This window comes from Terrapene carolina, unplaced genomic scaffold, assembly GCF_002925995.2.
Source record: "Terrapene carolina triunguis isolate 2854851 unplaced genomic scaffold, T_m_triunguis-2.0 Scaffold183, whole genome shotgun sequence".
Taxonomy (NCBI): Eukaryota; Metazoa; Chordata; order Testudines; family Emydidae; genus Terrapene; species Terrapene triunguis.
This window is the reverse complement of record NW_020664534.1, coordinates 786,015-799,137: the sequence shown is the minus strand read 5'-3', so window position 1 is coordinate 799,137 and position 13,123 is coordinate 786,015. Positions and strand designations below refer to the sequence as shown.

General features: G+C 42.7%; 1 protein-coding gene across 3 annotated transcripts in view; it reads right to left on the bottom strand.

The window, feature by feature from the left end:
- Positions 1-12,692, bottom strand: part of RPRD1A (regulation of nuclear pre-mRNA domain containing 1A) — a 66,747-nt gene extending 54,055 nt beyond the window's left edge. For 2 of the 3 annotated variants that reach the window (XM_024213361.2, XM_024213362.2), the window contains exon 1: positions 12,527-12,692. In XM_024213361.2, coding sequence (XP_024069129.1) covers positions 12,527-12,677 — 151 coding nt within the window. In that variant the 5' untranslated portion in view covers positions 12,678-12,692. Of the gene's footprint in view, positions 1-586; positions 762-12,526 lie in introns of those variants that run through there. The other variant, XM_024213360.1, reaches the window with a different exon arrangement.
- Between the last annotated feature and the right edge of the window lie 431 nt (positions 12,693-13,123).

The window sequence follows — 13,123 nt, the reverse complement described above, 5'->3', positions numbered from 1 at the left end:
GAACTCACGATTCACTGTAAGATAGGGTTGGGGGAAGGGGCTAAAACCTATCCCCCATGTGAAGGCAGCTGTAACCCAGGTGGCTGTCCTCTAACGGCTTTGTAGGGGTCATATTTTCCTGCCTTGGTACCTGCTCCCTTTCTCTGCACTGGAACTCATCTATTAGTTTATATACTACATCTAGCAAGTTTATAAACACATTACACCCAGTCTTCTGCATTTCTACACAGCTTACTTGAACAGTTAGTGTAGTAAGCACCATAATCTGAGATACACACCAAAAATCACACCTCTAAAGGAGCATCTCCAAGAGTCTGGCAGAGGAGGGGATTATATGGAGGGAAAGTCAGTGTACAGAGAATAAAAAAAAAAACCACTACAAAAAATACCAAGGACAAATCTAGAAACTTACTATCAACCTGCCACTACTACAAAGAGTTTGACTAGTTGCTCAACACTACCCAAAGCATGGAACAGCCCCCTGTTGTGCCTGATGGGGTTTTAAGAGCAAATACACTTATGGACAGAGACTGGCAGAGACAGAGGAGATCCCGGCAGTAGAAGGACTGGAAGAAATCAAACATACCGCAGGGCCAGCAGGCCCTATGGGCAGATGGACTGGAGGACATCCTCAGACCAGAGTCCATAAACCTGCTCGGGGACAGGGAATGGAACAGAGAGAAAACAGCATCAGAGCCACAGCCACTGACAGGTAAGAGGCTGCTGCCATCTTTGTTATTCCTAGTGAGAAACTGCAACATAAGTAGTAGGATTTTGCTGGTTTATGGCCAATGCAATTATTAAGAAGAATATTATGTACTGTGGGGTGACCTTTAGGCCACTTGAGTGCAGAAGCCACACCATTCCCCCAGCCACCCTATTCCCCGCTTCCTCCCCATCACATGCAATTTAAGATGGATTCCAATCAAGGAGAAAAGAAGTAAATATGCAACTAGTCATTTATTCTATCTGAGATGTAACTGAATACTGCTAACCGATTTATTCACAACTGAGATTACAAAATGAGCGATGCCTGCAGACACAGAGATGCATGTAGCACATGCACATATGCATAGCTATGTATACACACACACTGCATTCTTCTCATACTGGCACGGTCCAAGACAGCCAGAGATTTAAGTCCTACTGTATGATCTGTGGCTATATTAAGAGAAAGCAGGGTGGATAAAAATCAATTATTTAAAAAAAAAAGGAGGGGGGGTTATTTAAATTGGATTTTTTGATAAAATGGTTTTTGAGGAAAGCCTATCTAAAGATAGTTTTAATTAAGATGCATTATAGCTCAAAGATATCTCATCATGGAATAGGGATTATAAATTCTAATTCTATAGTATGAGACAATATATTCATGTAATGTTTAAGAAAAGTTTTGTAAATGAGTTCCAATAGTTCATGGACTATGGACCCAATCTTATGGGGTTCCAGGGGCTTCTGTACAGATTATTTAGTTTAATCTTTCTATCTACCCAATGGGACTCAGTGATCAGTCTAGAAAATACCATCAGAGATGCTTAGTTTTGCAGTTCTCAAACTGTGGATTTGTGTCTCCAGAGATAACATGCTTGTTAACAGCAAAAAATATTAACAAACATACATAGATACAGAGGTGAGATAACAGATCTCAACCCCTATTGGCCCTCTGCAAATTTGTGTATACAGACTCAATGCCTTACCTCTCTCTAAAAGTGCAAAGTTTCAAAAAGTTCAATGAATAGAACAGGGGTCAGCAACCTATGGCACACGTGCCAAAGGCGGCAAGCGAGCTGATTTTCAGTGGCACTCTGCTGCCGGCCTGGGGTTCCGTCCGCAAGCCTGGGCCCCAGCCACCGGCCCCGCTCAACCCACTGCCGGCCTGGATGGACAGAACCCCGGGCCGCCAGTGGGCTGAGCGGGGCCGGCGGCCGTAACCCCAGACCAGCAGCAGACTGAGCGGCTCAGCCCACTGCCAGCCCGAGTCCTGGCCGCTGGCCCCGCTCAGCCCGCTGCCAGTCTGGGGTTCCATCTGCTGGCCCCTGTAAATGTAAAATGTATTACTGGCACACAAAACCTTAAATTACAGTGAATAAATGAAGACTTGGCACACCACTTCTGAAAGGTTGCCGACCCCTGGAATAGAAAATTGCTGGGGGCAGAATAGATCTGGACAAGGAGAAGAAGTCTGGAGACAAATGTGAGAAGGGAGGGACAGGCAGTAGAAACAAAAGTGAAACTGTTTGGGCAGCATATTCCAGAAGTCTTGAGGTCTTTCTGAGCGTAGCCTTCGTTGATTTGAGATCTACCATACCATTCTCTCACTAGAAGGGAAAACCTATAATGGCAGTAGGCTGTAAAAAAGACCCAGTTGGGGAATAAGAACCATTCAAGAAATAGATGTTTCCTGATGATGTTTTAAAGGAAGTCACACCAGTGAACTGGTGGAAGTCACTTAAGCACTTAGATTCAGAGACTGTTGAAGTGATAATCTCACTTTTAACAGCAGTAGCTTTTTCTGACTGTGTAGAAAGAATATTTTCTTCCTTAATTCATTCCAAATTGAGAAATCGTTTGGGACATGAAAAAGCAGGAAAGCTTGTTTTTCTTTTCCAGATTATGAACAAACAGGAAAATGAAGGTGAAGACGACGGAGTTAGCCGCAGAAGCCAAAACTTTAAGTTTCTCATGTTGACCTGGCTGACAGTCGATTTAATTTTTGTTTTTGTTTTAATATATTTAATTTAACTATTTTAGTTAAACAACTTTAGCAAAAACAAACCTTGAATGTTTAACTAAACTCAAAAATTCATATGCTTCTTGTGTTAAAATATTATATGTTTGCTGTTGAAGAAAAAAATCCAGAATACATACCGTTGTTTTAGTTAAATAAAACAATTGAAATGTCTGTCTGGTGATGTTCTCCTCCTAATACAGCATGACAAGAAAATCCTCCAAATTTTAACGATTAACCTGTTGAATTGGAGATAGTTCACCTCCCAATGACTTCATAAATATCTGCTTCAATTACCCTTTGGTAAATGAAATAATCATTCATTTTCTGATATAGCTGTAAAACTAATCTGAAAAGTTTTCAAAATAAATCACTTTAAAAATGTACAGTGTATACCTTCTAAAAATGAAACCTACATCTCTGAGTTGTGAAGAATATGTATTAAGGTTATAACAACCAACAAGAATGCACTATTATGTAGAAATCCATGATTAAATCGAGTCTTCCTGATTAGTGATTTAAATCATGATTTAAATCAAATCCAACCTGAGTGAAAGTCTCTTGCGGATGTACAGGTGCTGTGAAAAGGCATATTCGTGGTAAGCAAGTTCCTGCATCCTATTTCAGCATGCTTTTTGTGTTCACTGAGATTTTGGTCCACCCCCAGAAGAATATGCTTGTGAACTTTTCATACAGGAAATCCTCAAGACAGTCCAAGATATGCCTATGCAGGACAAACCCTCCCCGCCCCACCGCTTACAAGTCCTCTCTAGTCACTCACTGATCAGTCACCAGGCAAGGAAATACCTCTTTGACACAGACAGATGGTCTTCTACCACAGGCCTGGAAAAATTCCCTCTTCCAATCCTGAATCTCTAGCAAATTAACATCTTCTAATGACACCACTATCTGAAATAGCGTTAAGACCAGCACTGGTAAAAGGTCCCTGGTTTATGGGCACCAAACCCACCCCCATACGGATAAAAAAATATATTTTTTTTATTTTATTTTAAAAAAACTCCAAGATTTTCCATTGTATTGGTGGGCTGGTGACCTGAGTTGCAGCTGCTTATCAACAGGCAAATATGGAGAAAGGAGATAAATGTGGGTATGGAGAAGATAGAAGTATCAATTTTGTGGCCTTCCTGTGACACGATGTTAAGAGAGATTTTTATTTCCCTAAACCAAAAAAAAAAAAAAAAAAAAGCTCTTTTATTGCCTTTGCAAGGCTGTCCACATCTGCTGCACCAAGCAGCCCTCCAGCGGCTTTTGGGATGAGGGCCCTGAACTAGCAGGGGAAAAGAAAAAATGTTCCAAAGATGACCAGCTGCAGGATATGCAAAATGACTTTAGCCACAGGTCACACCAGCAGTGAGAATTCCAGAGGCAGTTGTTGGAGCAGGACAGGGAGATGAAGGTGCATGACTGGCAGCAGCAGAAGGAAATGTTCAAGCAGTTGCTTAGCCTGATGATCAGTACCTTCTCCAGTGGACTCTCCTCCATGCTAACATACCTGGCAGTCAATGCACCACTTGACAATTCTGGGGTGGGGTTGGCAATGTGGCAGTCAAACTCCTAGAACAGAAGTGAGTATGGATATCTGTATTCTGTTCATCCTACCGCCGTGCAACCAGAGGAGAAGTAGTACAAGAACACTGGCGATGTGCAATTCTATCAGTGACATCACACTGATTTACTTTGTTTTCACTATACATTTCACTCTTAATATTTTCCACTCTGGACAGTAGCAGCTGGATTGGCTGCATTTGGTTTTACTAAAGTATTTGATTGAACAATCCACAGGTGAGTGTGTTTGGGAAATAAGAGGCAGAAAGCTTAAATCAAAAGCTTTTAATTCTCAGAACAGCAGCAAACATGTCAGTCTACACAGTACAACACTCCACAGCCTCACATTTTCCTCACACAAAGCAGGATGTGGGCACACAAGCCATCCCTTACTTCCCTTGTTCTCCCAGCCCCAGTGATCAAAGGCACACTCTTAGGTTCTGGTGTACAGGCAGCCAGTCTTCAACCCATTCCTGGAGAGCGCTCAGCCCATTATGCTTGCATATGTTGTGGAGTGCACAGCAGTCCCAATAACACAAATGTCATTGGGCATACTGCATCCAAACAGGTTTGCAAGCAGTGCCAACTTACCATAAGTTGTCAAAATGTACATACTACCACCATCTGCAACTGCTTAGTTGCAAGTTCTTCTGAGTGCACCCTTACATCAGGGTACAACTTCACGTTCACTTTGTGGGGGGAAGGAGATGGTCACAGTTGACAAAACTGGTTAGCAACCAACCTGTAGCAGTCTGAGGTAAGAGCCTACTTCTGGACTCCCTCATCTGCATGTCCTGACACTGGAGGGTTGGGTCTGCATGTCAGTGTATACCCACTCTGTACTTGTGCTCCTGATCCAACATCAGGTCAACATAAGAGAATCTACAGCTATTACAACCTGCATCAGCTGTCTCAAGTCTGCTGTGTCCACACCAAGGCCTGCTGCCCAAATGCTCTCTACCAAGTCTCATGCCCTCTATCTGCCTCCAGTTGTGAAAACAGGTGTTGGATTAACAGTGACAATTCTGGAATAGGTCATCATCCTGATCTGGATCAATACCTTGACAGTGGATAGAACAGAGGTGAAGATGGAAATGAGGAGTGTGCAATGCCAGAAGTGTTTAAATTCTCTGTATTGGTGAGCAAAGAACTCTTCCACACAGGGACATGGGAGGGACAGATAATTTCTTCCAAAATACACCACAAAACAATTCATGGAGTGGTATTGCACTATGAACCATGGGATATGCCCTTGGAAATTCTAGCATGTAACTAGGATGCATGCACCTACCAGATATGCCTCAAGTGTGGCTTAGCAGCGTGGATGCTCGCAGGAAGGTTTAACTAACCCAAGTACTCAGGTAATCTCCGTGAAGACTACAAAAGCTGCCTCAGTAGGGAAAAGATAAACAGCAGGTTGATGAGCTGGTGGCAAAATAAAAAGCAGCATGCCAAAGAAGACTACAGGCACCAATTAGTAAATGTCAGAACACCAAAGCTCCAGCAAAAAAATCAAGTGTCACCAAGTGCCAAAGTACTGACAAAAGTTAAGCACTGAAGAATTGCACCAAACATCAGAAGCCAAGATATAAGAACTTCAATAAGTTCCAGACTTGATTGAAAGACAAAGTTGGTATTGAGAAAGGATACCTTAAGCAATTACTGGGATCCAAAGAGCTACAACTGCTGATGTGGTACACAGCTCCTCTGCAGTTAAGGAGGAACTGACTGGATTGTTTTCAGGGCAGCAAGTATATACAGCAGAGGGAGTCACATGAAACAACTAGTGGGGACCTGACTCACATTCTTCTTTGCTACCACAGCCCTCACAGGTTAAGAGTTTGGGGAGATTCTACCAGCTCTCCACTCAAGAGTTAAAACACAGGAGTGTCATGCACAGATCATATATTTAGAGAAAGTTAAATTTTAAGCCACTATATCAGGAGCCAGACTGATCCTGTTCATGGCAGTTTGAAGAACTGGTACTTTTCTCTGATGGCTGATGTTCTGGGCTCTAGAATCTACACTTTCATTTTGTAAGTGTTTAGCCCTTATAGTTCCAAAGATATAGCTTTTCCCTATTAATATCTACCTGACCATGAAACAGCTCGGAGAAGTGTGAACTGCCTCACTCATTTCAATAGGTTAACTAAGGTACAGTATAATTAAAATTTTAAATGTAAGCATTGTTAGCTATTACACTGCTGATTACAACATACAAGGAAGGGGAGGGGAGATCATAATACAAATATCTATTCTGAATGATGTCTCATGGGTGGAACTGGGACAGTATCAATACTTTTCTCTCTATCTGATTTGACCTCTTCAGATAATGCCACCCATCCCCAACCACCTCATATAGAGAGACGCTTTGATCCAGGTGGCTAAGTCTGAAGATTATAACCAAACAGAAAGGCAACTTTTTCTTACAAAAAAGAGCCACAGTTTGGAGTCATTACAATGCATTATGACAATGTCACATCAAGAGGCTGACATACCCTGAACATGCATGAAAGAAACAGCTACAAACCTAGATGGATCAATCTCAACTGAAGTTCATGACAATGCTATTAAAATTATAGTTGGGCTCTAATCACTGTGGTGTCATGCTTCAAATTGCTATAGCCTCTTTTCAATAATATAAAAATATTTTCATCAATATGCTAGCACAGACCCAGAGCATGAACTAAATGACAGTTATGACAAAAAAATCTAAATTTAAAAATTATACGTATATGCATATTATCTCATAGGTTAGCTAAAAAACAAAGAAAATGAGTGGAACACAAGTTTAAACACATACTAAAAGCCATACTAGTCAATCTACAGGAGCATTCAGCATGTATGTTCCAACCAACCTCTTAAAGAAAGTCTCTAATGAGCAGACTCATCTGATGAATATATCATGACAGATGCCAGAAGTCTACGGTCAACCCATAGTATCTGTAATTTCACAGAATGATGAATTCTAGGATATATACATTTAATGTTTTCATTAGTTACAGTCAAGAAGCATTAGTAAAAAGTCTGTTATATAATTCTGAGGAGAAGGTCCAAAAAAAAAATCAGAGTTTATGAACTGTAATGTATGCTTACAAAACACTCAGATGCTGTTTATGCTAAGGGACTGTAAATTCATGGACAAATCCTACTGTCCTGCTGCTGGCTACAACCAAGACAAATAAGTAAAAAAGGTCATTACATGCCATAAGACTGCAGCGAATTCAGCATCCTATTTTGAAATAATTCTAATTATTTACATATTTCCAAATGTTACAAATATAATTGCATGAAAACTTCACAGATTGCATTTTAACAGTTTTCCTTTGAATTTATGTACACACACATCTAGACAAAGTGAAATCTATAATAGCTAAAAACTAAAAATGATTACTCTTCTGCAACTGTACAAAGTTATTCTAATCAAGAATTTCAGAACATGCAACTAGGGATGGGAGCTTACTTCAGTATTACTTCAATTCAGTTTGATCAGCCATTTCCCCTTATCTTACTGTAGCCATCAGCACAGAAAAAAATCTTTCCAATACCATTTGTTTCTGTACTCTTAAAAGCATGATCTAAAGAGTCATTCCTTACTGAAGACTGGAGAAAGAGGGCAAGAAAAAAAGCTGCATCATGGAATTAAACAACTCCTATTACTGTAACCATCTTTACATAATTACCAAAAAGCAAGTGAGGTAAAATTTACCTAAGGTACTCTGGACAAGGGGTCTGAAGGAAAGAAAAATAGGAATAAGCTAAAAATAAAACCCAAAACATTAAAGAAAAGATCTATGTTTTAATATGAAGTTTTAAGAGGACAAAAAATTACAAATATGAGAATTCTAGCTAATTGTAACCCAAAAAAGACATGTTGAGAAGTTTGTTTTCACATTCCAGAAGTTTGTATTTTGTCACTCATTTTGCTAGTTTTTAAAGCAAACTGCAAGAGTTCACTGTCAGAACCAGAATCTCATGGGATTAGGCTCCAGAAGAATAGACTTGTTACAATATGTTAACTTATCCAGACAGTAAATAGTATATGCATGTCTAAATACCACCTCCTTACCCCAATTTCAACATAGTGTCTAGTTCCCATTACACAATTTTAGAAATACAGGGGCCACTGACAAAGAGGAACAAGGGTCTGAGAGCTCCTATCTTTTTTGAAGCCATTTAAGATGAAAAACTAGGCAAATTGTTGTCCAGGACCCGCATCCATGGCCATTCCACTCATTAGTTAAGTGAAAGGCTCCAGAGAAATTAGTCTTGCACTGTACTGTGCTCTTAAGGTTGCTCAGCTTATCCCTGGTGATGGCATATTCCACTGTTAAGGGCCTTCCACAAGAATGAATTATGAGATGAAAGATGGCATTATGGTTAAAGGCACTGGTTTGGGACTCAGGAGATATGGGTTCAATTTTTAATTCTGTCACAGAATTCCTGGGTAACACTGGAAAAATCACCTACTCTCTAAAACAAAGTTATTACTAATTCTTTATCTCACAGGGCAGGAGAGTTGGGCAGATGTATTCATGTGGTTTGATAAAAAAAGGCACTGAACTAGGTCTCCTGAGACCTAGATTCTAGTCCTGGTTCTTCCAGGGACCTACTATCTCACCTTGGGCTAGTCACTTCACTCTGTGCTTGTTTTCCCTCCCATTCTTTGCCTATATTGTTCATTTACATTGGAAACTACTGGGGGTTAGGGACCGTCTATGCTGTGTTAGCACTGCATCTATCACAATGAGGCCCTGATCTTGGCTGGGGTTTCTAGACAGTACTGAAATATAAGTAACAACTTTTGTGAGGCTTTCAAATACTGTGGTGATCACAGACAAATAGTTAAGATAGAGGTTGGGGTTTGTCAGCCACAGCATCCTCAAATGAAGCTGAAGGTTGGGATGTAGAACAAAACGCAATTTCTATAGGTTAAAAAATGAGGACCAGGACCTTGAAATGGACAGTGCAGCATGAAGTGATCTCAGTGGTTTTTTCTTAGACAGGAGCTGGACTGCCACATGTCTAAACAGCTGTAGTTTCCAGACACCCTTAGAGGTTAGCCTCAAGTCAGAAGCACTGCACCATCTTACTTTGAGGTGGCAAAGGCACGCAACACTGTAGCGAAATCATGATTCAGGTGAAGATAAAAATAATAGTATTTCTGCTAAGGACCCCATACAGATCCCCTCCCCCAAGAGAGCACAACCTTGACAACTGGAGACAGATGCTACCGGCAAACATTGCTGTCAATTCTTCAGAGTGCTTCATCCTGCCAACCAACACTACCTCCATTTACTTAGAGAGGATGTTCTCAAAGTGTGGAATGTATTCTGGGAGGGCATGAGAAGCTTTAGGGAAAGGGGAGGGGGGAAAAAAAAAAAAAAGACTTACTGCGCACTTTACCCACAGCAATGAATAATTAGCAAAGCTGATTCCTCCATACACGTTCTCAGAGGACGCTGTGTATTTTGATGGATTTGTTTAAGCTTGCATAGAATTATACAAAGTCGTTGCCATCTATACGTTAGTCTATTTGCTACGATGTGGTGTCCACATTTAATTGTAAGCATCAACCACAATCACAGTTTTGCTTTTATTATAATGGATTGTTTGCTCTGTTTGAATCAATGCCTTACTGTTTTTAATATTTAGTGAGAGTTACATATTGATTTTCTTTTTAAAATTGGTATACATACTTGTATGGTGTGGTGCATAAAACTACTACAGACATAAAGAAGGGGGGGCATGATCAAATAAGATTGAAACCACTGACAGACTGAGTTTCAACCATCTAATTTTCATCCATTTCCCTAGTCACAGTCCCTAAGGCTGTGAGTTGTCACAGATTCCGTGATTTTCCGTGACCTCTGCAGAGACTAGTGTTGGGGGAGCTGCGGCAGCCAACACTTGTGGCGGGAGCAGTTTCTGCCCTGGCCCCTGCCTCCTAGGAACTGCAGGGACGCAGAGCCAGGTAGGAAGCCCCTATCAGCCCTGCCAACCCTCCCTCCCCCAGTACCAGCAGGGGTCCCAGGCCGCGGCCCAGCCCCCCCATCCCAGGCCAGCCCCCCTCCCCCAGCTTTAGTTACAGCAGGTATTTTTAGTAAAAGCCATTAACAGGTCACAGCCCCATGAATTTTTGTTTACGGTACGTGACCTGTCCATGACTTTTACTAAAAATACCCGTGACTAAAACATAGCCTTAACTATACTATCTGAACTTGATAAGGAGTTAAAGAGCTGGACATGAGCAATATACTGATGGTACTACAGTGACTGCCTCATACCCTCAAACTCATATGTATGTTGATGAAGATAGAAAATAAAACCAATTAAAAAGGCTCCTACAATCAGCTGTTCTTCATAAACTTCTCCATCATTCAAAACAGTGATCTTAAATAATTTATTTGGGGTGTGTTTGGGATTTTTGTTTTTTAGACATGTAGGAGAAAATCCATGCATTTGTTTTCAAAACAAGAGAAACTGCACGGGAGACAGTGTTGTTCTAGGGAAGTTACTTTTACTTTACAAAATAACTTAGGTAAAATAGTTAAACCTACATATCCGTATAGAAGACAATTAACTTCAGTTTATGCATTCTGACATCCCATGGTTTCTACCCAGAACATACAAGTTTTGGGTTTGTTTTTTAATTCTACTTACTCTGTTCAGTCTAGTGATTTGAAAGTTCAAAAGAGAGCCATTTTCTGCAAGAAGTGAACTAAAATGTATTTTAAATCAAATGTATTTTTAAATGTTGCTCATACAAAGCACATGAAAGCCTAATGTAAGATGTTAAAACTTACATACTGTTTCAATACAGGCTAAAATAATTATAAGATACGAATACTAAAGTTTTCCTTTTAACTTAATCCTATTTAATTTTAAACCCACATTTCTAGGATGAACCAATTCTATGTCTATGAAGTTATGTGGTCCAACCCAGAAAAAAAAAAACTTTGATCCACCACTTATCAGAGGGGTAGCTCTGTTAGTCTGTATCCACAAAAACAAGGAGGAACCCGTTGGCACCCTAAAGACTAACAGATTTATTTGGGCACTGTGATCTATCAATATGGCAAGGCACATACATCAGGTCAGCCAATTTTTTCCTATCAATTTTGTTGGACTGCTTTCTACCAGCTTCTCCTCCCTAATAAAAAACCCACCCCTAAACTCTTCCTGTTCAAATCCCTCAATCTCTCTGCTGTGTTAAAGGTAGCTATGGAGAGAGTGAAAGCAAAAGTTACCAGGAAGAGCAAGTTATCAGCTAAGGTGACTTCTAGTACTATGGCAAATAGGCCAGCTCCTGTCATTGCAGCAGAAAGTCTACAATTCATTTGCTAGGAAAAACTAAATTAAGGATGAACGCATATTACCAAGGAGACAACGTCGAAGTTTAAAAAAGTCAGTCTGAAATATAGTCAGTTTCCAAAGCCAGGTAAACAAAGCTTTAGTTCTCACACTTGTCTGAGTCCTCCTGCCCATTTTTGTAGTTACACATCACATGTTTCTATTTAATGTATTTACTCCAGGCTACTGCTGTGAAAGAGCCACAAACAGCAATTTGCCTACTACACTGCAAAACTGATTATACACAAAACAATGCCCAATACTGAAAGTAAACACCGAAAGGGAAAACGAGTCTCTAGCCTTTGTTATGCCGCTCTTCAGTACCACTAAAACATCATAGGTTAAAAAAGCGTTATTTGTAAAGTTGACGGTGTCCCTTTAATTAGTCCTACCCGCTGACTGACTGTCTCTGAAAAGAGACAAACCCGCTGACGCAGTTAGAAGTCTCCACGCCAAGCAAGGCACAGCACGGAGAGAAACACTGACCCTGGCACAGCGCATCCCCGGGGACCCGCCTGCAGGACTGTTCTTCCCCAGCGCGCTAGGACAGGGATCGTTGCCGAGCCCGTAGCAGAGCCGCAGCTCCGAGCCCGGGCCCGCTCCCCACACAACGCGCTGTTTTCCCAGCAGTGGAGGCGGCGGGTCACCGCGGAAAGGCCTCGTGCCGCGAGGAGCGGGCGATGCCGCCTTCCGGGGGGTGGGGCAGCGAGGCGGAGAAGACACAGAGCGGACGCCCCCTTAGCAGAACAGGGCCCTCGGGGCTCCTGCTTGTCCCGGCGGCTCCGCTCGCCCCCGGCGGCCAGTGCCGGGGGAGGGGTGAGCCCCAGGCCGGGGCGAGCCAGCAGCACGGGGCGGACTCGGCCTGCCCGGTGCCGACCTCACCTTTGCGCAGCTCCCGCTCCCAGACGGTGACGATGAGCCCCGAGTGCTTGCGGTGGTGGATGAGCCAGAGGCTCAGCGTCTGCACGCTCTGCTGGGAGTTACTGAGCTCCGAGAGCTTCCGCTCCAGCGCCGCCTCCGAGAACGCCGACATCCCGCCCGCCCCTCACACGCCGCCCGGCGGGGCCCGCGCCTGACAAGCCCACCGGCCCTGGCCCCACGCAACCAAAATGGCGGCGGCCCAGAGCCCGATTCTCTCCGCCCTGGCTCCTTACGTCACTACCGGGGCGGGTCTTGAGCGAGGGGCGGAACCGAACGTCCCACATCCGGGTGAAAGACAAGGCCCCTCCCGCCCGGGGAGAGGAGGAGCCCAAGGGGCGGGGGCAGAGTCTGGGGCACGTGGGTGCTGGCGCATAATGATCCCCGCGTTCGCCCCGCAGGCCTGGGCAGCAGCGGCCCTGCAACACGCGGGCTGTGGGGGGATGGGGCGCGTTTGATACGAAACGTTGAGAAGCAGGGGAGATGGATCAGGGACCACGGGGGTGTCTCTGAACATTTCACTAGTTTGGACCGGCCTCGTGGATCATTTACATTGTTCAC